Source organism: Diadema antillarum, unplaced genomic scaffold, assembly GCF_040938485.1.
Source record: "Diadema antillarum isolate AM-2024a unplaced genomic scaffold, OU_Dant_1.0 seq00001899_RagTag, whole genome shotgun sequence".
Lineage (NCBI taxonomy): Eukaryota > Metazoa > Echinodermata > Echinoidea > Diadematoida > Diadematidae > Diadema > Diadema antillarum.
In genome coordinates this window covers 76,330-102,441 of record NW_027272565.1, presented here as the reverse complement: position 1 = coordinate 102,441, position 26,112 = coordinate 76,330, and the positions used below count along the sequence as shown (strand labels likewise).

Sequence of the window (26,112 nt, the reverse complement as noted above, 5' to 3'; positions counted from 1 at the left end):
CTACAACAGCCTAGGTTCCGTCCTAAGGACGAGCACGTCGGCTCGTTTAACGCCAAAGTACTTGACCGCCCTGTTGACGGTCTTTAGCTCAACGTCGCCGTGCATCAGATGCAGATGTCGTGTCTGGAGTCCCGTCTTCCGAGAGATGATCTCCTTGATCTTGGCTACGTAGTGCCATGGCTGCACGTCGTCGAGCAGGAGCGTGCCGCTCGCGTCGAGTACCAGTATGTTGCGGCGATAGAGTTGGATTGTGCCACCGTGAACGACCTGCTCGACTATGGGCACGTTGTCGTCCAGGAGCCTGCCATGATGCACCAGATTCATCTGCGGCGGATGGAACTCCCGGAACTTGCCGATCATTCGTTTGATCGTTTTGCCATCCGTCTGGAGATTGATGGTGACTGTGAAAGTCTCCTTCATCGGCGGCTCCATGATGACGGGGATGACGTAGGCAACGAAGATCCTGGACCCCTCGGTGATGCGGTAATGTGCCAGTGGACGGTGGTTGTTCATGGTGGTGGCACCATAGGCTATGACCTGATGGTCCACAGGTATGTGAGTCTCTTCGAATATCATGGCCTTAAGGGAACCCACTGTGTCAAGGTCCTCCACGGTCATCTCCAGGAGCCGGTCATGTGAGATGACCACGAAGACGTCGTAGCGTAGTCTCAGGAAGAGTTCCGAACCCACCTGGACGTTGTAGTCGCGCAGATGGAATTTGTCCATCAGCTCCATCTCTCCGTAGAAGAGATTCTGTTGATGGGGCGGGATGCCCTCCGACTTGTAGATCCTTGTCTTGGCGGCTGCAATCGTTTCGGCGTCATCAAACTCGATTTTACGCGAGATGGCGCTGTTCATCCTGACGACGAGGGTGAGGTTACCTTGAGGGACAGCCAACTTGAGGTCTAAAATCCCGTTGGCGAGGGTTTCTGGCGGAGGCACTGCGGATGTGTCCGATAACGCTTTACCGTTGAAGCAATACTGTTGCCAAGCAACTGGTATTCCTTCTTTCTGCATCAAGAGCGACTTCATCTCACTTACAGTGCGAACACTGCCTGCCTTGATGGTGAACGCCTGGTTCCGATGATGCGCGCTAGTAATGCCTCTCTGCAGGATTCTGTACTCGCCAGAATGTCCGTCAGAGAACCCACTCTCTGGTGTTGAGCGTTGGTCAAGAGGGGTGTGAGAAAATGGTTTTCTTGGTTGCCTGAATGAAGGTGTCTGTGTCTCTGAGATGTCTTCTAGAGTTAGAGACATATCCTGTTCCCCGTCTTTTGACCGTTGTTCTTCTCTCATTTTCAGCTGCTGTTCACGTTTCCTTATATTGGTCTCATCATCCTTCAGTCTCCTCTCCCTTGATTTGATATTCCTCTCCTTACTCTGAATTTCGTTGATCCTCTTGATCATTTGCTGTTCCTTGGCGTTGAGCGATGACATCAACTTGTCGTGCTGATCTTTCTCTTCTCTTTCTTTCTCTATCGCACTTTGCCTTTCATTCTGTTCCATCTCTATTCGGTGCTGCTCCATTTCGATGGCTTTGATCGACCGCTCAAGTTTCTCCTGGTCATGAAGGTGCTTGTCTAGAGCAGACTTGACGGATCGCCACTCCTTTTCTCTAATTTGAAACTCTCGCTCCTTGGTTTTCAGCTGAAGCTCTCTTTCCCTCAGGGTCTTCCGTTCGATATCCAACTCATTGCGAATCCTGGCTGCTTCTGCTGACCACTTTTGCTTCTCAAGTGCAAACTCCCGCTTCTCCCTTGCAAAGGCATCGGCATCCCGGACCTTCCTATCCAACTCTATTTCCTTCTCTCGTATATCACTCTGCTTTAAATGCAACTGTTCCTCAAGGAGGTCGAGTCTTTCCTCCTTTTCTAACAAGTCCGCCTCGTCCCTTTTTAGTGCGATCAGCGTGATTTCTAGCTCCTTTTCCTTCGAGTCCAATGCCTTCTTCCTGTCAGCAAGCTTCAGAGCGACCTCTTCGTTCTTTTGCTTCATGTCGTCAAGATTATCACGTCTTTTTTGCAGGTCGCTTTGTGTCTTCTTCTGAGAGACTTCTTTCATCTTGACGTCTTCGATGTTCTTCACCAACACATCCTCCTTGTCGGCGATGACGGATTCACGGACGGTGAGAGCCCGGTCTCGCCGTTTCAGCTCCTCGTCCTTCCGCGACTGTACGTGCAACTGGCCCTCGAAGGCCTTTTCCTTCTCAAGAACCTCTATCAGCTGTTTCTCAACGTCATTCTGCTGCTTCCTCACCTTCATGATACTCTGGTCGACCTCGAGCTCCCTTCGTCGCAGCTCGATCTCCCTGTCGGCCATCAGGGATTCTTTACTCTCTATCTCTTCCTGCAGGTTCTTCAGCTGTCTCTCCTGGGCGCGCTTTGCTTTCAGGTCCATGTCGTGCTTGGCCTGTTTCTCCTTCCGCAGAGTGTCCAGTTCCGTCCTCAAGTTGTAGGATTCCCGGAGTGCCACCTTCATCTTTGACTCCCAGTCGCCCTTCTCTGTCTCCAGTATCTTCACCCGGTCTTCCATCCTCCTGATCGTCGAGTTCGCCTCACCAATGACCTCGACAGCTCGGTCAAGCTGCGAGTGGTAGCCGGCATTATTGCTCTCCGAGTCACGAGGTAGTTTCCCGTTGGACGATAGATCGCCTGCGAATGACACAAATTTGAATTACATAGAAACTGGTGTCATTTTGTGGGTATTATAGCACGGCTCAATACTAACTTTTTGCGCTGGTGGCCTGTTCTGGAGAATAAAATCATTGAATTCAAATGTTGGTGACCCGAAAAATAAGTAGGCCTGTAATGACGCTAAGGAAAAGGAAACATAGCAATTTAGTTTGAATCTTATTTGTTTAAACCCCCTAATCGGGCCACGGCAAAGGATAAGCTTTATGAAAGTTTGTTGTTGGTCCGACATCAATTTTTAGTAGTCCCGGGCCAACGCTCATGTCAAACCCTGATATATAATGATAATAATGATAATAAAGGACATCTACATTGCGCAGCTACTATAATGATATACTCTACTGCGCATTACAGAGTAATAATCACGACATACGTAAATCAAAGACAAAATGCATTGTTCAAAAGATGAGTTTTTAACCTGGTCTTAAACTCATTAATTGTAGCTGCTTGCCTTACAAGCCAAGGGAGAGAGGTAAACTGCAAAGGGTAACTACAAAATGTATATTATATATATTTCCGCCCCGAAGTAACTATGGTCTATTTTGTTTTTGTTTGTTTTGTTTTTTTTGTTTATGAAGACAGCTCGTATTGGTCCCATGCATCCTAGCCTGTTTGTATAGTTGACATAAGTAACTGGATAAATTACTTTGCAAATTTACGTAGCGAGTTTGAAGAACAATAATTGCCGCACAGAAAGATCAAAATCATGTTCAGACTGCCTGGTATTACTCAGTACAACACAGATATTTTGACTTCATGGATTATCACGTTTCTTAATGTGACTTTTCAGTCATAGCTATACATGACAGAGAGATGTAAGTCGCAAAACCCACTTTTCGGATTTGATCGCGGCTTTGCTCCGTTCACGTTTCTCGATCCCTTCGACCCGGTCAGCCTTGAAGCTGAAAGGTAAACGTTGATAGGGAAAACGGAGCGTTAATCATTTTCTGGGAAAATCCACTATTAAAACAGCTATGGACATTATCATCATGCATGTACGCACTGTCGTATCGGTAATTAAGGGTGCGTGAGCGACATTGGCATGATTGTATATCAACGGGTCCGAGTGATGTATTACTCACACCCCAAGCATGAAGGAAGAGAATACATGTACTATGATAATCATACATGTGGTTTAGATTGGTGTACCACCATTAAAGTTTTGTTTGAAGTCGTTTGCATGGTTTGCAACAGCCATACACGTGATGGATGCATTATATAAACGCCGTTGCCTCAGAGCGCGAGGAAAGGGAAAGACACTATCGTTTGAAAACGAATGAACATACAGCTAGACCGACAAAGAATCAGAGGGTATATGTGACACAAAAGAATGGATCAAAAAAATCAAACCAAATCTGCAGATGGCAATCGAAATACACAACAAATTCCAATTCAAGGTTATCTTTTGACTAGCACCAGAATATTCAATCTCCTGAAACCAAGCAATAGCAACAACAATGTAATGAAAGAAACAACAGGAGAGAAGACAACCCCCTAAAAAAATATATGTATATACTATATAATATTATATCATATGTATATATATATATATACTGGGATCACGAAATTAAACGCCACATGAAAGCATCCTCTGTTTGACGCGATGATTGATTGATCTCCACAACTAACGTCAGGACTTGGGGCCGTATACGAATATGACTTCTTTCTTTTCCTGCTGATGTGATATCTCATATACATGCTGATAAGCCATGCCTTCATCCCTTTCACATGAAGGCCACCTGTAGCAAAGCGTCAGCCTGGTGGATCGTATACAATTGTATTACGAAACCCTCTGCGTTTATGTCATCAATGGGAGGTATGCATGCGATATCATGAAATCTTGTGACACCACAACTACTTTATTCATAGAGTGTGGGTGGATGTCACTGGTGTCCTTTGTTATCAACGAGTTATGCTGTATTAAAGTACTTGGCCGGCTTTTCAGCAGCACGTACCCGTTCGTCAATCAACTCCGCATATCGCAATATGAGCGAACCGGAATGTCCCCTTTTTCCCCATTTTATATGTGGCACATTGTTCAAGCGTCAAAAAGATTAATCCATTAGAACTTGGGCAAATCGCGTAAAACCACAATATTGACGACAACGCAATGTGGTATGCGCGATCGCGCTCAGCGAAATTCATTGTGACGTCAGTCTTATTTCTCGTCATGACAGATTTAATCGTTTGTCGTTGCATAGCATAGAAGATGGCGTAAGACTTTTGCCTATTGCCCTGGCTACCTGTAAACACAGAATGTAAAGCAGAAAGTATAACATGCAGTCTGTGAGTTTTCTACACCAGAATAGCAATATAACATATTATACGAATAATTTATGAGTTGTGAGTGCATAGGGCACGAATATCGCACGAGGCGCGAGATAAGCCACTGGTCTATTCAACAAGGCGCGTAGCGCCGCGTTGAATAGACCAGTGGCGAATGAGTAATCTCGCGCCGAGTGCGATATTACGTGCCCCAATGCACGAACAAAATCATAAATTATTCGTTTTATACAACACCTTGTCCACAATCACAGTACTAAATTAGTGACCGCCAACTCAGGAAGGCCCAAAAATAAATGTAACAATTAGGCCGAGAATTGTAAACCACCCAGTGTACTGCTTTCAAACACTCGTCATGATTCGACCACACAGTCACAGGAATCACAAACTCTGCAGGGTCTATACCCATTCTACACTAACGTTAGATCGAGTTAGGCCTGATCGACTGTTAGACCGATCTGAGCTGAGATGTCGGTAGATCTAGTAGTTAGGTCTAACAGTGCTAGACTTTGTCTATTTCCGAAAATGATTTTGTATAAAAACACAGAAAAATAATCAAATTACGGTTTCTCAACTTGAAATGAAGTCTTGATTTTGGGATCACTGTGGTCCACGTAGCAGATCAGAGTCAAAAGTAAAAACACAGCCGTAGGTAAGGCCGCTATACATGCAACTAGCTATAGGTAAAGTAGCTGCGCGTATACACGTTAACGTTAACGTTAACAGTATTGTACTCCGCCGCGCCGCCTGGTCTGTGAGACTTACCGGCAGCGCAGCCGGCCAGCACGTAGTTTGCTGGCGCTTTGCAAGTGTGAGCGGCCGTGCATTAGTAGCCCCCCGCGAAGCCGTGCTATAGTATACTAATGATGCACAGGATAGAGTGTGTTAGTGAAGGTGCGGCGCGCTCGAGAGTATTGACAATGGTGCGACATGCACGAGGCGCACCCGCCACGAAATAATCCTGTGCATCATTTGTTTTATAAAATGGGTCGAAAACTAACAGCATTATTCACGTACCTTTGTGGGTCAATACCAGTCAGCTACATGTAGCACTCGCTCAAAAGTCAAGATGTCCGAAGATGTTCGTCCCAAACATTACGCACGTCGCACTCGGAAATCCCGCACATTTAATAAGTACTGTACGTACGTATAAGAGTATACGTACGCCACGTACTGTTATGCACAAGAAAGGCCGCCGGCTGTTGTGGCAGCCCGCGGCCCGAACTAGAAGTTGTTTACAGGATTGACAGCGCGTATAGTAGCGCGTGACGCACTTGTAACAACTGATTGAGTGCGCACTGCTAGTGTAAAACATTGTGATGTACGTCAGGCCAGGGAGGTGGAAGAGAGACTCTTCTTAGTGCATACCTGAAGAAAATAATGCACGCACACGTGACTCATTTCAGCGCTTCCAATTGGCTACATTCTTGAACCCATTTTATAATATACAAATGATGCACAGGATAGAGTGCGTTAGTGTAGGCGTAGTGCACTCGAGGGTATTTACAATTGTGAAACATGCACGAGGCGAAGCCGAGTGCATGTTGCACTACATTGCAGAGACTCCAACTCTCCAGTTTTCGACGGGAGATCTCCCGCCGAAAACCCATTTTTGCAAAATCTCCCGTTCTCCCGCTTGAGATTTAATTTCTCCCGCCCTGGCTCTGTGTCTCCCGTTGGAAAGGATTTCTTACTTATTGCTATTGTATGTTGAAAAAAATAAGCCTTAGATAGCACCAGAGAGCATCTAGAACCCTAGGAACTTCGCGCTTCGCACACATCAACTTGGAGTCTCCCGTTTGCTAGGGGTTTCAGGCGGGAGAATCTCCAGATCAGAAGGTGCTTTGGGTTGGAGTCTCTGACATTGTAAATACCCGAGAGTGAGCTACGCCTACACTAACGCCACGAAATAATCCTGTGCATCATTTGTTTTATAAAATGGGTCGAAAATTCGAAAACTAACATCATTTTTCAGCGTTTTTCACGTACCTTTGTGGGTCAAGACGTCCGAAGATGTTCGTCCCAAACTTTTACGCACGTCGCACTCGCGGAAGTCCCGCACATACAGTACAGTGTGTATAAGTATAATGGGGGTTGGGTTTCCGGACACCCGCATGAAAACTTACTTATTTTACATAGAATATGCACCCTTTACCTTAAAGACTTGATATAGACTCCTCATATAGGCCTACTAGACAACATACTCTGAAAACGGCGTGAGAATCAACCTGCTAAATCGTTGGATTTGCTCTTCAAAGTGACTCCATGTACGCGTCCGGTCCCATAACGCTTGGTCTACTGTACTGTACAAAGTGTACGTATAGTACAGTATACGTACGTACGCCACATATGTTATGAAGGGAAGACAGGCCGGCCGGCCGGCAGCCCGAACTAGAAGTTGTTTACAGGATTGACAGCGCGTACGCGTATGCATGCAATTCATCAAAGGAGCCGCCGCGCGCACAGACGATCGGCAATCTACCATAGGATTACAGGCAGTGCAGTTGTACTGAAGTAAAGGAAGGAGGTGTGTCTCATTTCAGCGCTTCCTATTGGCTACATTCTTGAACCCATTTTATAATACCTTCGAGCCGTGCAATAGGCCCATGCCACTCTCAATAGGTATTTTCTATTGAATGTCATGTGACATGTTCTTGGCCAATCACAATTCGACATCATTCTAAGGTGTTGTATAAACATTGATATTATAACTTTTGCTGATGTGTATTTATGCTATATTGCTCTCCTATTGCGTACACTGCCGTGCATGTCAATGTATTTCATATATTGCTGCTTTGCGGTGTAGTCAATGTCTATAATTATGTCAATGTTGCTGTTTTCTTTTTCTTTTGGTTTTTCTTTTGTTTTTGCCTTATTCTGTTTAAGTTTTGTTGCAAATTGGTTGCTTTTTGCTATTTTCACGTGCCAAGCCCTGACGAAGACCCTTAAAAAGGTCGAAAGCATCATTAAAGGCAATTTTAGTCAACGACTGCAACATCCGCTAGTTCTTCCTTCCTGTCGTGACTGCTTATACACACATAAATATGACACACGTAAATATATACACACTGTGTAAAATAGTCCTTATGAATTGTTCTTTTGTTATACCCCAGGTGTTATACACAAAAGTCAGATAAAGAAATAATTAAATGCTCCGCGCGCCTGAAAGAGAGATGAGAATGTTCCGCGTAGACACATAACAATTTGAAGACGGCATGAATTCTCGATGCTTTAAGATAATTATTCTCACCCATATTTGCATCCGGTTTAGTGATGACGATTGTGGTCAATGTCTCCCAGTATTCCTCCGCCACATGTGGATACGTTATCTGTAAGGCGTCAAGAAGGGCGAAGAAGGCGATGTGCCCATGCGCACTGATCCGCCGAACCAGCCAATCATGAAACACCTCGGCCCTGCCTTGTCGCGTCTTCTCGTCGGCGACTCTCTGGGCGGTGGATTCGGTCAAGTCGAGCGGCGGCTTGAGGATCGGGATCACGTGCTCCACCCAAACGTCGTTTGTGAACGCTTGAGCGCTGTTTCGGCAAACATCGGCGTACGAGCGAGGAATCGGCAAGTTTGAGGTTGCTGTCGGAGGAAGCAACAACAAAAACACCAACAAAATGAACAACAGTAATAGTATGTAAAGCGCAATGAAATTCTTACCAAGTTAGAAATACGCTACATGAAAAAAAAAAAGATAGCTATTTTAACGTAGTAGCAGGTGCAAATACATTGTTCTAAAAAAAGAAAAAGAAAGAAAACTTATTCCGAATCACTGCTTCATATTGTTTACATGGATATACTATTAATAGCTCACTGTCTATCCGTTACCATGACCGATGATAGTTCCAAAAAAAGTACCAACGGTTGGTACTTTTTTTGGAACTATCATCGGTCATGGTAACGGCGTAATCATTACAATTGTTGAGGTTATTTTTATTTTATCGTCGTAATAATCATCGGACTTATTGTCATGAAAAAGATACATACATTATTATGAAAGGACGGTGTCTTTGAAATGCTCATTCTTCTGGAGCATTTGATACGTATTTTCAAAATTTGTAGGAATTATTAAAGTGTGATAAAGTGTGATACAGAAATCAATACTAGTAACATTGCATAACTTAGCACCAAACATAAAGACTGGTTAGAATACCAAATGCCGACTAGAATTGGGATGCGCAAGACCAGCATCGTAAGCTATTTTTGTCCAGGATGATGACCATTAAAAATTTAACTAATTCTAACAATAGGTAAAATTAAACAAGGGGCTGTTGAAAGGTTTCCCTGCAAAAAAAAATGTAAGTGCTGAGGTGCAAACATTGTATGTCATTCTTGTGCACGGACACAACGTTTAAAGGGATGGTATGGTGTTGGTTGAGATGGCGATTTTAACTTTTTGCGAGTTATTAAAAATCATTTATGAAATATTAAAGAACATACCATTCTAAGAGGAATCAATAAGAGGTCGTAATAAAAGATGGGACCAACCTTTTTATTACGACCACTTTATTTTGCTGTGCTTTTATATATATATATACATATATATATCAGCCATCTGAAAACCTTATTTGTGTCAAATAAACTTTTAATTCTTCTTATAGGTAGCTCCAAGCTGAGACGAGGGATACTAAAAAATGCAACGATTAGTCCTGTTTGTGGTGCTTGATAGGTTGTGGTGTTTAGAGCATGACGGTGGCAATTAGCTAAAACGTTAGTAAGAGTCCATTTCCGTTTCTCTCTTTCTCTCCCTCTATTTACCGCTTTTTACCCATGCCCACTGACCCATGTAGACATCTGTCACTGACCATCTATTTTCTACGTTACCATGACCACCGAAACGAGTAATCAATGAGAAAGCGTGCTTTTTTGGACATGCCATGCCATAATTATTAATTTTCAATCTAGAATACGAAGTAGGACGTAATACAATTTTCCCGGCTGCCAGTGTGAAGGGCATGCCGGTTTTGTATTCTTCATTTTTTATGATATCACTTTTAATCTGCTTTGTTCTGATGCAGCGCTTGAAAATTGGATTAATTCCCGACAAGGTCGCGGATTAAGAGATGAAAAATTGGAGTGAAGTGTACTCTATAACAAACAGGTACAATAAACTGTGCACTTGAATATAGTCTGTTTTAAATGCTCTCGCAAGTAAAAAGAGTCCACAGATCCCCGTTGTATTCATTCAAGTGAATGCACAGTATTGCTGTTCACGAGGTACGGATGAAAAATGAAACTAACCCAGCGAGGTACCGATTGCAAAATATTTTAGAATGGCGAAGTGGTTTCGTAACAGAAAAAAGAAAATCCAATCATACGAAAGAGGTGAACAGCGGAGCAGTATGGGACTTATTACTTAAAGAGGCCATTTGATGACCATGCGTAATTAGAACAAGCCCCAGTTATACCCGGGACCGCGCGTTCATTTTGTCAGTCAAGACAAAAACGAGAGATGGCAAAAATTAATGACTGTATCGGTTGCGCCATTGCGCTTTTCTCTTTCGCGCTCGACTGAATGCAGGGTTGTTTGTGATATCGATTGAAGTTCAACGTAGATCAAAGAAAGGTTATAAATGATGTATTGATTTCCTATTTCAGCGACAGAGGTCGTCCTTGAATAATTGACCAGATATCATACGGACTTCGAAGTGACGTAGGAAAGACGCCATTTAATTCGCATATGAACCGAGCCGACTTTTCGAAGAAGACTATACGACTCGTAAGATATTCCGCAGGGCTGAGTTCATAAATGGTATTGATTCGTTTTCGTAATTAGATTTGTTGCCTTCGTCAACTGATTGATTATCTGCCTCTATCTCATCGAATTAGATATAAGTTACCATTTTTTTTTCCATAATATGAGCTTGTGAAGTTATCAAAATAATACATGGCAAACTTTTAGCAATCTTCTAGCGGCCTTCATGATCACAAAGGCGATTACCATCATTTTTTTTTTGCAAGGCATCTGAAGGAGGCAAAGAAGATGAAAGTTTAAAAAATAAAAACTGTTAACAAAAATGATAAGGCATTTACCAATACACCATTCAGAACTTGGAAAGTTGGTGAATATATTCTGATGCGTCTGTATATTGATGTCCCTCAGGTAAGGCATCATTTCTGATAAAAGGGATCACCAAAAGCCTAAATCGATTGGTCGACATCAAAGAGAATGTAGCCACAAAATTGGCGCCATGCCGGCTCTGTGGTTCTACTGAGTATCCGAAACGATCACACAAGAGCAGACGTTCGCACGCTCAACGTGCTCATTCCCACTGACATACAATTACGTACACACGCAGACCAACCACAGAAAAACAAAGAAAGTGCGGCGCTTCCGTGCAATGCTTATCGCTTCATCACTGCACAAACTCAACTAGATTTAAGCTTACCATCTAGCAGTGTAGATATCGAAATAAATACACAACATTTGCTGCGTCGTCAAAATGATCTTTCTCCCAACTCAAGGCTGGATAGTGCAAGAAAATATTGCGGTCCATGATAATGTCGATGCATGGCAGAACAGCGAAGTGATTAGTCGTTTGTTGCTGTCAAAAATAATGTCAGCCGCAACATAGTGGCGTGTTTTGAATGTCGTTTAAGAACGTTACAAAGCTTCCCATGTTTTATTTTTTCTGTTGCTAATGACGTAATTCAGTTTTGTCATTACTTTCCTGATTAAGAATGCATGCCATGTGTTTCATACATTAGATAGCGTTGACATAAATCAGGGCTCGACACTAACTTTTTTGTTTGGTGGCCCGATGGGGCCACCAAAATCCTCAATTTCAAATTTTTGGTGGCCCGAGAGAAAAATTTGGTGGCCCCGAAAAAAACAATAAAAAACATTAAAAGTCCTGTTTTTTTAATGAGTCAAATATCTAAGTTTTATCCAGTCATAGTAAGAATTGGAAGTTGGACATACATCTACTCATAAATAACCCTCAACAAACTCGCAACACTCACTCTCAGGCACTCATTCAGTCCTTTTCATCCATCCTTTAAACAAATATAACTGCTAATTTCCGGCGCAAAAAGTTACGAATTAATTGACGTACTTTTCAAAAAAAAATGGGTGGCCCGAGGCGGGCCACCAAATTTGCCCTCTTTTGAAATTTGGTGGCCCGACTTTCAATTTTGGTGGCCCCGGGCCACCGGGCCACCGTTAGTGTCGAGCCCTGCATAAATATTATAATGGATCTATCGTGAAGATTGCTTTTCACACATTTAATCACTGTTTCGGTCGAGTGTAGATCAGAAAGGTACGTTTCGAGTAGGAAAATTGCAGCGAGATTTGGACTTTGAAAACAGACGTACAATGTCGGCATCGTCTTCGACGCCGTCGTCGTTGCTATCCTATCCAATTCCTCGTATTGATAGAGCATAGTGCTTCTTTCTTTACAGAAACTAAGCTGCAACGGTGGTAATAATTATCATATCGTTTGATTCCATTCAACTTCTGGTCTAGATAGTAACCTATACAAGCGAAACTCTTTTGTAGGCTTTGTAATCAAATGGCTCATGTTCGACCTCACCTGAGCAATGTTATGCAAAGTCATTGTACTTTACACTTTTATGACTTGGAAGAAATGAATATTTCTTTTTAAGTTTTTTGTTTTCTTTTTTTTTTGTGTACGCGATCAATGTAAATTGATGAGGAGATGACATTACCACCTCTCTTATTTGCATATTCATGTCACCTGTTCGAGATCTGTTTTTCAAAAAAAAAAAAGATAAGTGATACATCACAATTCAAAACTTCCCCGATCTTTATCCGGTTTTGATCAAATTTCTATACCGTTGCGCTTCCGAAATTTCACTCTTTCTTTTCGGTCAAATTTTAGATGGTCCGTTATTGCCCTTTAATGTTTTCTACCTGGACCTCTTGCAAACAGATATCAACGTTAGATCCTAAAATCTCGTTCCCTCTCGCTCAAAGACTGCAAAGTTTTGAATAATGGTATACGGTTGCCATGGGAACAAGTCAAATAGTCTCGACGAGACTCAAACACTGAACGTGAGGAGGAAAAGTTGCATTCGTTTGCTCTCTCTGCTTGCAATTTGCCGTGAAACGTGAGGAACATACCTCATTAAAATATGGCAAAATCGTTGAAAGGTTCCGTAATAAACGTCAGGGTAAGTCGCGACACGTTTGTGTGGACATGAGGCTCGAATAACCTTTGATGACAATGCAGTGCTTACCATTCTCAAATATATCGCTATGTATTGTGTGGCTTTTTTAAAAATTACTTTGAAAGAAACGGTTATACCGGTATCAATAAACTCATCAAATTAAATTCAAAAGCAATGTTCAGTCTGTATGATAGCCTGCAAACGTTGCATGTGGTGTACTCACACACACAAGCCCGCCCACGCACGTATTCACGACACAAACGCACACGCACACACATAATTGCACTGTATGTATGTCTTGCGTATACATGCAGCAAACATTAATTTTTGTCACCTAGTAGAGGCTTTTACATTTTCTTGAAAATAGAAGTTTCAATAAGATATATTGCACAACTCTTTTAAAGGTACTGTTTACCATTGGAAGCAGTGATTAAAAAAAAAAGAAGAAGAATTTTAGTTATCACATTTGGTAGGTCAGTTGTATAACAAAAATCCGACCATTACATTTCGCAATATCTAAAGCCTAAAATATATTAATGTGTATGTCACTGGGTTGTGTTTTGTTTTTTTGTCAATAAACCATAACTGTATTTAGAAACAATCTTATTTTATCTATTGTTCACACTTTATATACTTAAGTATTTAACATCGGTTATACTAATTAACATCTTAACATTGGTTGTTTCTACCCCTAACTCACATTTTGGAACTATTTTGAAGCACTATTAAAGCTGGGTTTTGCTTCATCTGAAAATGGTAAATAATGCCTTTAACTAGGCAACACAAAACAGATATTATAAGCCAGTTCGGAGTTAGCTCACGGGCACATTGGCACGAATTACCTTTCTTTTTTTCTCAGTCGGTTAGGGGCACTTCACTCATTTTCATAGCGACATAATGCATAAGCTTTTACGTAACAACTTGTGGGATTCATCAATCCTGTTCAAACAAAGAATGAACTTGCATAGACCAGATGACCAAGATAAAGCATCCATTTCATTATCATGCATTGAATGTATTAACGATCTCTTTCTATTGTTATTGCCAAATACCACTTTTGCTGTCAGGTGGATATGCTGGCAAGCAACATTTTATAAAGATTACATGAATAATCATTACATCACAGATGCTTATCTCAGTGAATTTAAAAAAAACATGCCTGTTGGTACGAATGACCTTTTTTTCAGCTCATGCGCGAAGTGGAATTGCGAACTGGCTTATCTGTTTAGAAATGAAGAATGCATGATAGTTGTTTTCTTTTCCTATGTATTAGTCCATTGTCACTGCAATCATTATACAGCTAATTGTGGATAGAACTATACCAATGTTACCATGGCAGCTGATAAGCTTTGGGACACACCACAGACCATGTTTGGGAATAAATAGATAAATAATTGAATTGAATCGAATTGAATGAATGTTTTATACTGGAAACACGGGCTACGCTGACTCCTCGGACAATAACCACGAACCATTGCATCCCTCTCATTTTTTTGTTTTTGTTTTTGACGTCCTTGTTCCACTAAAATCACCCGTCCCTTTCTCTTCCCTTCACTCACCTTCTCCCTTACCCCCTCCCCCTTTCTCACCCCCCCCCCTCTCTCTCTCTCTCTCTCTCTCTCTCTCTCTCTCTCTTTCCTTCTCCTTCTCTCAAATGGTCGTATCATTTCACTTTTCTACAGTCCGTCGGTCCTTGTGTTTTTTCCCCCTCTGGCAAAAATTACTAATAAATTAACAGCATCATTTGCTTTTTTTCCTCTGCGATTTTGGGATCATTCTTTGAATATCAATCTAATGTCGAAATGAGGGAATTCGGAGTATCTATTTTTCAAGACCTATACTCAACGGAGAAAAGCCAGCAATTAACAAATGTGTCAGGGTCTGTCGACTATCTGGTTCTGCTGATTATTCTTTTTTTTTTATAATGATATCATGATTCAGTTTTTAATGAGAGGTCTCTTTCCGCGAAAGTCCTGTATTTCCGCGAAACTTTATCAAAATAATGATGGCGGCAATTGTTTGAAGAAAACATTTAATCAGCATAATCAATTATACTTCCACAAAATAAACTTTCGGAAAGTTGGTGTTTATGTCACTTTCCATTAGGTATAACGGGGTTTCATAGACAATCCCTTGTGACTTAAATTCGAAAACTTAAATCTGTATTTCAGTATAAATCGGTTTACTGACAAATATAGATCCCATCCAAATCTAATTGGTGAAAACGGTTGTTTTTTGCTTGTTTGTTTGTCTGTTTGCTTGCTTGTTTGCTTGCTTACTTACTTGTTTCTTTCATTTCCATTTGAGAAGATGCCTGGCTAGACCATATTCAGGTGCACTATAGCTGGTCTTCCATGGGGACCAGTTTTGAATACTTTGGGCAGACCACTTCACCGAATTATGCATCTTAGTTGCTCTTTGCGATGATAGAATGAAGCGGAACCTTTTACGTGCATGACGTTTTAATCTCTCACACACGGGGTCCCCATTTTATGACCCATCTGAGGGACAGAGTGTTTTGCCTCTTACTGCAGAGGTGACGCGGTATGATTGCAAACAACATAATTCAGCTTACACTCGGGAATCGAACCCGGGTCATTTAGACTGGGAGGCAGATGCGCTGCCGTCTGAGCCAAATTACCGCCCTTGTTCATGACAAGCAAGACGCTTGAACAAGACTAGCATGACATGTTCAAAAATGTATGCAAATTGGATGCTAAATTTTGAAATACAGTGGGTAATCCACAGTCGGATGGTATCGCTCGATGATCAGGTCTTCAGAAGAAAAACTCCCAACTCAATTTGAACCTGTGTATTTCCGATTTATAGCGATGGCCATCATTTATCTCGTATGTAAACTCACTTGTTTAAAGCCTCAATTTGACTACTTATTATATGTATTTGATATTTGTGTGTCCTTTATCTCCTTCACTTTCTCTTCCTTCCGCGCCTAGAGCACTCTGCAGAGTGGATTTGGCGCTATATAAATTATATCAATTATTATTATTATTATTATTATTATTATTATTATTATTATTATTATTATTATTATTATCATTATGTTCAAAGGTTAATGTATGAAGCTCCATACTGTAATTACGAATCATAATTGTGGGATGGACCATGGAGGTTTCCCGTGAGAGACTGTCAAGTGTTATGCTATAACAATAAACAAGGTCATCTACACGTACAATATAATGGTATAAATGAATGTTCAGAATCTCATTCTAGCCGCGGCAACGGCTTGTCAAATTCTTGCGTTGCACAACTGACGTGATGTTACGACGTTACATATAACGATTTTGGTCCTGGCTGAATGAGTGCCTGATTGCATGCATACAACATAACTAGTCAGCGACCAATCTTTACGCAGACTATTTGATATAGTCCTAATAATATCTTTTGCTAGAAAACAAATTCTGAGTTGATAAGATAAGTGGAATTTGAAGGTGTACGTAGATCGAAGGTCCACATCATGCGAAACGCGATGAGATAATAGTTTTTTCGTCGTGTAATTACCACCAACAGCACCTGACACTCACGCCTCTCAATATTTGACACAATATTAGGAGGCAAGTGTACTGCATAAAAACTGCCTATGTATGTCATAGATCCTATACGTACTATACTTATGAGATATATATGTATATATATATATATATATATATATATATATATATATATATATATATATATAGGTAGGTAGGTAGATAGAGAGAGAGAGAGAGAGAGAGAGAGAGGGAGGGAGAGAGGGAAGGAGGGAGATTGGGGAGGAGCGTATAGACTTACAATTAAGACTCTATTCGACAGATATTTAATTGATCTCCATCAAGGATTCAATGTCAAACAAGAGAAAATTATTCCGCAGAGCAACTTTCTGCTTAAAACACATACATGGCACTCACACACACAGCACATTCTCTCCACGCTACAATAGAACAATAGGCCTGCACATTTATATAACCGCAGTAATGTTCACATGGAACCATGAAAACCGTGGACGAAGCGCTTTTGTTGGTTTCGCAATGGGTCCCATTATAACCCGAATAAACATTCACGTCTTCAAATGTTGCAGCGATCGACTGGTTGTGTTATGCACGATCAAACTAACGAGTGCGCGATAAGGTACAATATAATTGCACGGTCACGTGACCCAAAAGACCCATTCGCCATAGGTCACAGTCATGTCTCATTATGTATATCTACATCATTCAACACTGTGATTAAGTAGCATAGCCCTGACTGCAGGATCCTCATGAGAAATGAAGGCCAAGGCCTGCTATCGAGGTCGTTTGATCACGTGACCTGTATTATTGCGAATGCACTATTAATGTGAGCGACGCTGTAGATTTTTTATCATCGCCAAGAGAGTGGTGATGCCCCCAAATTCGGATTAGCTATGCCGCCGTTACTTCGCAGAGTTCAATTTACAAAGAGCGAGGGCACGGTAGCAGATTAATACAGGTCATTCAGTTTTAGCAAGAAACGTTGCGTAAAAAGCACACGTTTCTTTATTTCCATTGTGGCAATGTCATAAAACTCTGCTTAGAAATATAATACACGTATGTGATTCCGACCAATCGCGAAATGATAATTGATGAGCGAGATTTTGTATATAAGTCAGATATCATATGAAGCATATCAGTTCATTAACACTGAGGTTAAATGCAAAATTATCATTTTTTATAGCATTTAATTTTTGATAATCATATGATATTTATTGGTCATCTAGGTGTAAAATGTAACAAAGGTATCAAGTTTTCAAGATGGAAAAAAGGAAAGGCAGCATAGAGTTTGTCGTATATTATTCAGTTAGGTCTACGCATTGTTCTACATTGTCGTAGTGCATGTTTCTTTTCTTCTTATACACCTTCATTTACACGAAAAAAAAAATCATTGAATTTACTATGAAGGTTTCTTTACATTTGAAGATCAAAAAAAGTTGATTTCGTCACGTTTGTATCTGGGTGTTTATTTGTTTGTTTGTGCTCTTGTGTGTGTGTGTGTGTGTGTGATAATTTTATCTAATATATCGTTGACTCTGTGATAAAACTCGTGCAATTCTACCAATTTAAGCAAAGATATGATTTTTATGATAACCCAATGAATGAAGCATGAAAATGTTTTCCGATTTGATTACACATTTTATGCATGCTGCTGAAAGCGTGATAACTGAAAATCAACGTGACATTCAAAATATGTCATTCCATAGTGGTTCTGATGTATAGAATTCTTCTGTTCTCTTTTAAGACTCAAATTAAGAAGCATGTATTTTAATGTTGAAATACGACGATTAATGATTGATTAGAATGTCAAGATGACTGTGCATTCTCGTATTTTCTTCTCGCTGAACACTGGCAAAATTACTCGGCTGAGTAAGAATTCCCAGGATTATGCACACTCCACCATTACACTTTATTCGCAGTTTTCAATAATAACTTTAATGATAACGTTTTAATAATAACTTTAATACGCATCCATAACATTATGCAGTTTCCCGCGAAATTGTGCAAAGTGGCAAATCGTTATCACGATTACATTCATTTTTTTTTCAAATCTTCCACACCTATACGTGTGTACTCTCGGGACCACTTTCACTTCAACATTATGGCCTATTACAGTTTGACCTTCAATGTTTTAAGCATGATTATGAAAATCAAGTTATCAAAGAAGGCTTTGTATCGAATAAATATAGCACACTACTGATTAATTGCTTTTTTTTCTATCACATGATTACTCGGTCACTAATTGATATCTCATCATTATTGTTAACTTAAACATATTGAAATAACTGCAGAATGTATCTGAAAATACATCAATATAAAGCCAGAAAATTAAAAACAAAATAACGATTATGCCCATCAGAGTTACAGTGCTGCCAGTAGATCTCATTCGCTTTTGCCACGCATGATAGGTACCTATTCAACAGATGGAATTAGCTTGATGCTATTAAGCTTTCGAAAGGTTCATATAATCTTATTTATTTTACACTCAGACTTTTTTGAAACCGTTACAACCCTGAGCTTGTGCCACTTCGACCGAAACGGCCATGGCGGCATCGGGGGAGCCTTGACAGTGTATGGGTCTGAACTTGATTACTCTTTTTTTTATTACACCATTCCGTAATAACATACACAGGGGCGGAAGGCCAGTGATCAATGTGTTCCGGAGTGGTGATTTTTTTTCTTCCATAATTCACTAAAAGCACTTATAAACAGACTAGGAGAGAGAGAGAGAGAGAGGGGGGGGGGGAGGGAGGGGGCTTAAAAAGAGAATGATATTCATTGTTTCATGATGTTGGCAACAAAATCCTCTACACCTGCATCAAGGACTCTGAAGGACCTAATTAAGACAGTTACCATCCTTTTCTTTTCTTTTTTAAAGCAACAGGCAGTGTCATAAACGCACACAGTCACTTCGGCACTGTTCTTATGATAACTTTAAAAACAGTGCATCAATCCAAATACAATTTCAGGGTATTATACTATAATTCATTACTCACATCTTACAGAGCCCTCCCCCCCCCCCCCCCCCCCCATTTGATTTGCTTCAGCAGTCAAAGAGAAATGAGGATTTTTGTAGAACATGTCAGGAATCCCTTCCCTCCAAGTTCTGTCCATTGTGTTCACACGTTAATATGCAGTTCCAAGAGCATCCAGGTGCTAAGCTTGGAAGAGACGGACCCATGACATGCTTTACAAAGATACACATTTCTCTATGACCACTTGACCAAATTTTATGGAATATTCTGCAAAATATAGCTAAGATGTTACTGTATATTTGAACACCCTGAAATAGCATTCAGACATTTTAATCATATTGGAAGTTACCAAAGCAAAAATCTGATTGTATTTTTTGACATACTGTATATAAACATGTGTACACACACACACACACACACACACACACACACATGTATATATATATATATATATATATATATTTGTGTGGTATTTATAGTATTGCGTTGGTAGCCGTTACGTGTATGTTAAGATTTTTTTTTCTCTTTCTCTATATATAGACAACAGTATACGGGTATGAGTGTGTGTGGGAGGGTGCATGCGTGCATAATCCCTTCCCTAACAACGCTGGCACCTTTCCAAAGCTTAAAAAAAAAGACTTCTATCATCCTCATTGGAAATCCCGTGGGGTCCTCCTACCTTTACTGTCAAGCGAATTACTTTCGCGGCGTAGGTCTACGGTGCGCTAAGTAACAGACTTGGATGACGTGGTTTACAAAGTGGAGATATCATTATGCTTACTTTTGTTCGCGCTGTTGCAGGGAGAGTGTCAGTTTGCAACTTTTTGGATTTCGGATGCAATAAGGTCGAGATTATTATTCCGCGTCGGTAAACGGCTGGATGAGAAGGCATGCAAATAGTTCGGCAGTTAATACGATGACCTTCTTTTTCAACGCGCATTAGCCCTATATCGACGTGCATGGACTCATTCTTAGTTATTCCGCTCAGCTAACTCTATAGAAGCTGATCCCTGAAGGAACTTCACTGCGGGAAATATCAACGTAAGACCGTCGTGTGAAAATTTAATCAACTCGTCACTCACTACAAAGCTATCGGGTTTTGTATATAGCAAAGATTCCATGTGTGCTGAGTAAAACTGAGCGGAAGATAATTCTCTCCGTAAAATTTGATTTGAAAGGTGTGAAAGAGGAATTTATTATTGGAAGCCTATGATTATCGATAATTTTTCTTTGAATCTCATCCCTGACCCAATTTAATTCAGGCTCAGCCGTTGTCAGGGTGGCATCGCTATTGTTGGCACATCAACAAGTTAATGACCACATCAAGTAGGCCTATTCTTGATCGTCCTGCGTTGAAGTTCAAAATCAACAAGAAGAGCAGTAACCAAGAAACTACTCAGAAGACAATTTCATATTTTGGAATGATACCCGCGCGAGGTGTTAATCTAACACCATAAATGAGCACCGGAAATTTAACACCAGCTCGGTGTTTCATATTTAACACCGGACTTTTAGCAGTGCACCCCAAGAAACTCATAATATGTGCGCAAAAACATGATCTCTTATTACGCAGGCATCGCAACACTATACATGAACATTGTCTCTTTTGACATCATTAAAACGCCTATATTACTACTCAACTCTTCTTGTGAATCAATGACGATATCAGAAAAAGAGTATCGTTGCGGCAAATGACTGTCTGGACAACAGTTGCTTACATAATCGTGTTTGATAGATATGAAGCAAAGCAGGTGAATTGTACGTAAACAATTCGATAACGCCCATGATATGCGTGTACGTGTATTATGCAATAATTTTATCATCTTTATACGTTTATATACATATATATATATATATATATATATATATAAATGTATATATATATATATATATATATAAATGTATATATATATATATATATATATATATATATATAAACAGGTATATTTCACTAAATATTGGTTACCTATACGTATCTGTATCCGTGTGTATGATAAGCATCATACTTTTTGCATTCATTTTTTTTCATTGGCATTATTTTTCATTCATTCATTCTTAATTTGTTCATATCCTATAGCGCATATTATCAGATGATTAAAAAAAAGACGACTGCACCGCTACTGATAAAAGTTTGCAAGACCCGAGATTGCCGGCTGTATATAATATGCGATCTGACGCGTTCCACTTAATTAGCGTAAAACATTTGGTCTCTCACATCAACATACAGCAATCATGAAAAAAAAACCAGCAACTGTCGATACCTTGTCATTGCGGCTTTGATTACCATGGCAACGCATGTTTCTATTATTAAATTCTACGCTCGTGTTGCCAATTTGAGGTTGTTTGCGGGAGGAAGAGGAGAAGGTGGAGGAGGAAGAGATGGAGATAAAGAGGATGAGGAGCTGGAGGAAGAAGAGGATGAGGATGAGGAAGAGGAGGATGAGGAAGAGGAAGAGGAGGGTGGGGAGCTGGAAGAGGAAGATGAGGATGAGGAAGAGAATGACAAGGACGAGGGCAAGGATGGAGAGAAGGAGGAGGTTAGGAGGATGGGAGAAGAACGAGAAGGACGAACAGGCGGTGGAAGGCAGAAGAAGACTACGAAGAAGGCAGTATAGTGGAGGAAGGGTAGGAGAGGGATGCGGTTTAGAGACCTTGTACTTTAGTGACTACGAGGATGCTTTCATGAGCTAACATCTTCATTTTAATTATCGGGGGTAAATATATCATTATGGTAATGGAGCCAGCGAAGTGTGTATAGCTTAATGAGCGCCTCCGCAATTACGTTCATAAAACATATCGAGTCTATCACGAATAAAATATTCGGTGATGAAATACTGTATAGCTATCCGTCAATACACAAGGACCCGGATTTTCATTCATAATGTTCTGCACAGTCTGACACCAAAGTGATCATGGTCGTAGGTATACGTATTATTTTAAATTTCCAGCAAAAGACAAACTTATATAACGTTTTCTGCTATTTTGGTGTCCTTTTTCGTTGGATAAAAGTTAGTGATTATACTCCGTGTTGGTTTTTCTAATAATCGAATTTGTTACGAAAAATGACATTACACATGGAAGAAAGAATTTGGCACACTGCCAACCTGTAAAATCAACAAAGCCAGAGTCTCTCCCAGTGACAAACAGGCGCACGTCAAGAGCTCGACACCCACGAGACATAGAGTCTACGAGTCATACTGCCCACGAGTCATACAGCCCACGAGCTATAGGCGCAAGGCCCACGTTAGCTATAATATCCACGAGATAGAAATGAGGCAGATGAAAGGCCCACGAGCTCAACACTAGGTAAAAAACTCCCACGAGCTCCGACTATATGCAACAAAAAAGGCCCACGAGCTCACCATTGCACCACGGGGCTTAATTTACTTTATAGTGTCGAGATTTTTTGCCTATAGTGTCAAGCTCTTGGGCATTATTTGCCTGTTTTACTCGGTGTCTAGCTCGTGGGCTGCGTTACTCGTGGGCCATTTATGGGTCGTGGGTGTCGAGCTAGTGGGATGGCCGCAGCAAAAAAAGACAGAACAAAAAACAAAAAACAAACAAACACCGACTTTGCTTGTATCTATAAATCATATCATCTGCACGGGAGTAAATGTCGGGTGGCTTTCATGAAATGATCGATGCGACACACACCAGGAGCAAATTACTAGATGCCAACAGGCAGACAAATCTAATTTGAACTCATTGAACACGTGTCAAATTAGCTCACATTTCAGACGAAACCTCAGACAGCATAATTAATGTCGGACAATGATAATCCTGTGACGTACGATAGGAACCACGTAAATACGATTTATTACAAGTGAAAATTTCAGATTGATTGATATGCCGTTGATCCGAATTCCCGAATACACAATTCAAGTTTTTAAGATTTTTTTTTTTAAAACAGCCTTGCTTGCGGGGATAAGAGGAATCATTATAGCACATACAACATTACTACTACATACTACTACTACTACTACTACTACTAATAATAATAATAATAATAATAATAGAAGACCTGGACAAGAAGTACTCCTAACAAAATTGACCTTACAAAATTAGAATTATCCTTTTTCCATTCAACTCTTTGTTTAAATATGATTTCATATCTACTTTAGATATGAGCATCTCAATCACGTCTGAAAGTACAGTTCAATTAGCATCATGGGGGAAAAAATTTCGAAACTTGGAAATATATCATACAAGTATCAGATGTAGACATTGCTTTTTTTTTTTTTTCCTTTGGAAGGAACGACGAGTACTGGCAATATTTCCTAAAAGCACGGGACCATGATGATAATCCTATAATCTTTACTCTGTTTCATCTTTGGTGACGATCGAGATGAATTTCGCGCGGATTTACCTTTAATAGTCGGCCGTGACAATATGCTTAAAGAGTGTGCTAAGGCAAATGTTATCTGGACGCACTATCGTTGACGATAACGGTAGTAATGAATACTTGTCAAAAATGGAATGATATCTATCAATTCTGTGAATTCGGCGAATATTAATTGGTGGAAACGTGAACCAATGAAAGAGAGCTTTATTGAATATCAAACAGCGAAATAAACTTTGAGTGCATGAAATTGACAGTTACAGTACAAAATATGTTTGTTTGTTTGTTTGTTTTGCTTTGTTTGTTTCCGGGGACTTCTTGCAGTGCGCTTTCATAGGTGTTGCTTGTTTGATAGAGAGTGGGGCATTACACACGTAATCTATACTGCGCTGAACATTTCTCATCGTATCTTGGTGTTAGCCCTGGACTTTGGATAGATCTTAGATTTCTTAGAGTTCTTAGATCTCGGAGGGAGGTAATTCAGCGTTAAGATATTTGTAAACAGTGAGAGGGATCTCAAACTTTCATGTTTTCCCATAGATAAAGACGACATGATGCAATAGCTCCGTTAGATCAGCATCCATAGATGGTGTGCTGGAATGATTTTGACAATAAAATTCGGATCATGCACTGTGTTATGCTTTTCTAACTTCTTGCGATCAGCGACTGAACATAGAGGATCATACTCGGAAACTTTTTTTTCGTGATATACATTTGTTTCTTTTTCAAACACCAAGCCATATGACTTGAAGAGTAACCCATTCAGAAATATATGATTTATCTCAGGAAATACTTCACTTACTGATTGGCCAATACAATGTAACTTTATCGGCATGCCCCCACAATAAATGAACTGTACATTTAATCATTTTCCAGTAGTGGTTATGAGAGGTTTAATGCAAAAAGAAGGGAGGTAATAAATTCAGTACAAACTCCGGACTTTTATGATACTGAAGGAACTTACTAGAAATGGTATCCTACTTGATTGTTTATCACACGTCTGTAGGTAAAATTGCCCTAAACACTTGGTTTGCTGAAAACCTACTTGGGCTAAATTTTCTTCTTTGTTGGCTTGATATTGTGGTATGCTTTTTTCTAGATCAAAATAGTTTTGGGTTTTGATATTATCTTAATTTTCAGTTCGTCCAGAGTCTTATACATCAAATTCAATATCTATGGTTTGTGTCATAGGAACACAATTATTGGCATTAAATCTGAGAAATTGACGATTATTTGAAATCACGATCTTATCGATCGGCCGGACACAAAGAAAAAAAATCACATTTTCCACCTTGTTTGGGCCAAAAATCTTTTTAAACAAACCTAGTGGTTCATGAAAGATTTGAGTTGTCCATTTTTAGGATTAATATCTTTGATTCAAGTATGGTTGGTTATAGGGTGAGGTATTTTTGCAAAAATCATGTGTTTTTTTTTTCTCTCTCATAGTTGTTCGATGAAACATAAGGAAACTATGTCTAATAAACATCTATAAAGCATGACGTATATTCGAAAGAGATTTTTTTTTTCAGTAATGGTCAGTCCTCGAAGAGCATCTCCTCCTCTTCCTCCCCCCCCCCAAAAAAAAAAGAGTAGGAAAAAAACCCACGAAATTCGATGTCGATACAACTATCGACGTTGTGCTTAAAGCAGTTGAAACAATCATACTTACCCGGGTTAACACATTATCGGCGCAGCTCAACACATATCGGCACAGCTCAACGCATTACTACACAGACTACAACTCAATTTCTCTGGCCTGTCATGTTTTACACTTTGTTACCAAATCATCGATAAAAAGAGATGCATGCATGCATGTTATGGTTCGATAAAGAAATTAATCCTTGGTTACCTTTCCGAAGCTGTCTCAGGACGGCTGGATCTGCCACTCTCGTGTCGTTCTCCGCCTGTCGGATGGTCTGAACTAATTTCTCGTGGCCCTGAGTCGTCAGAGCGCTGCAGAGCGCTTCGAAAGCTTGCGGCCCGCACGACACCACCAGCTCCACCAGGCGGAACGCTTGCTGCCTGGGAGACGGTTGCCTGGCAACGTTCTCCCGGAGAATGGCGGGCAGGACCCCATGGTCATCGGCGAGAGAGGCCGCAACCTTCGCCGGGTCGATCTGTCGCGAGATGCTCTCCAGGTGCTTGAGAAGAACAAAGCGGTGGTGGGTCTCCATGTGCCGTGGAC

The 26,112-nt window shown here is 40.5% G+C and overlaps 1 protein-coding gene across 1 annotated transcript; it reads right to left on the bottom strand.

Annotated features, from left to right (window-relative positions):
- LOC139713054 (uncharacterized) lies at positions 1–26,101 on the bottom strand. The gene is made up of 4 exons (XM_071624814.1): positions 25,777–26,101; positions 8,224–8,559; positions 3,524–3,592; positions 1–2,651 (listed from the first exon to the last, which is right to left on the bottom strand). Exons 1-4 carry the CDS (start codon positions 26,099–26,101, stop codon positions 1–3), a joined length of 3,381 nt encoding a protein of 1,126 aa, XP_071480915.1.
- Between the last annotated feature and the right edge of the window lie 11 nt (positions 26,102–26,112).

What these genes read in the sequence shown, in the direction of transcription:
- LOC139713054 (XM_071624814.1), bottom strand. Translation starts at nt 26,101, where the DNA reads ATGGAGACCCACCACCGCTTTGTTCTTCTCAAGCACCTGGAGAGCATC. An exon ending in TAAACCGGATGCAAATATGG is followed by an intron (nt 3,593 to 8,223) that starts GTGAGAATAATT and finishes TTTACCTTTCAG; the next exon opens with CTTCAAGGCTGACCGGGTCG. An exon ending in GCCGCGATCAAATCCGAAAA is followed by an intron (nt 2,652 to 3,523) that starts GTGGGTTTTGCG and finishes TGTCATTCGCAG; the next exon opens with GCGATCTATCGTCCAACGGG.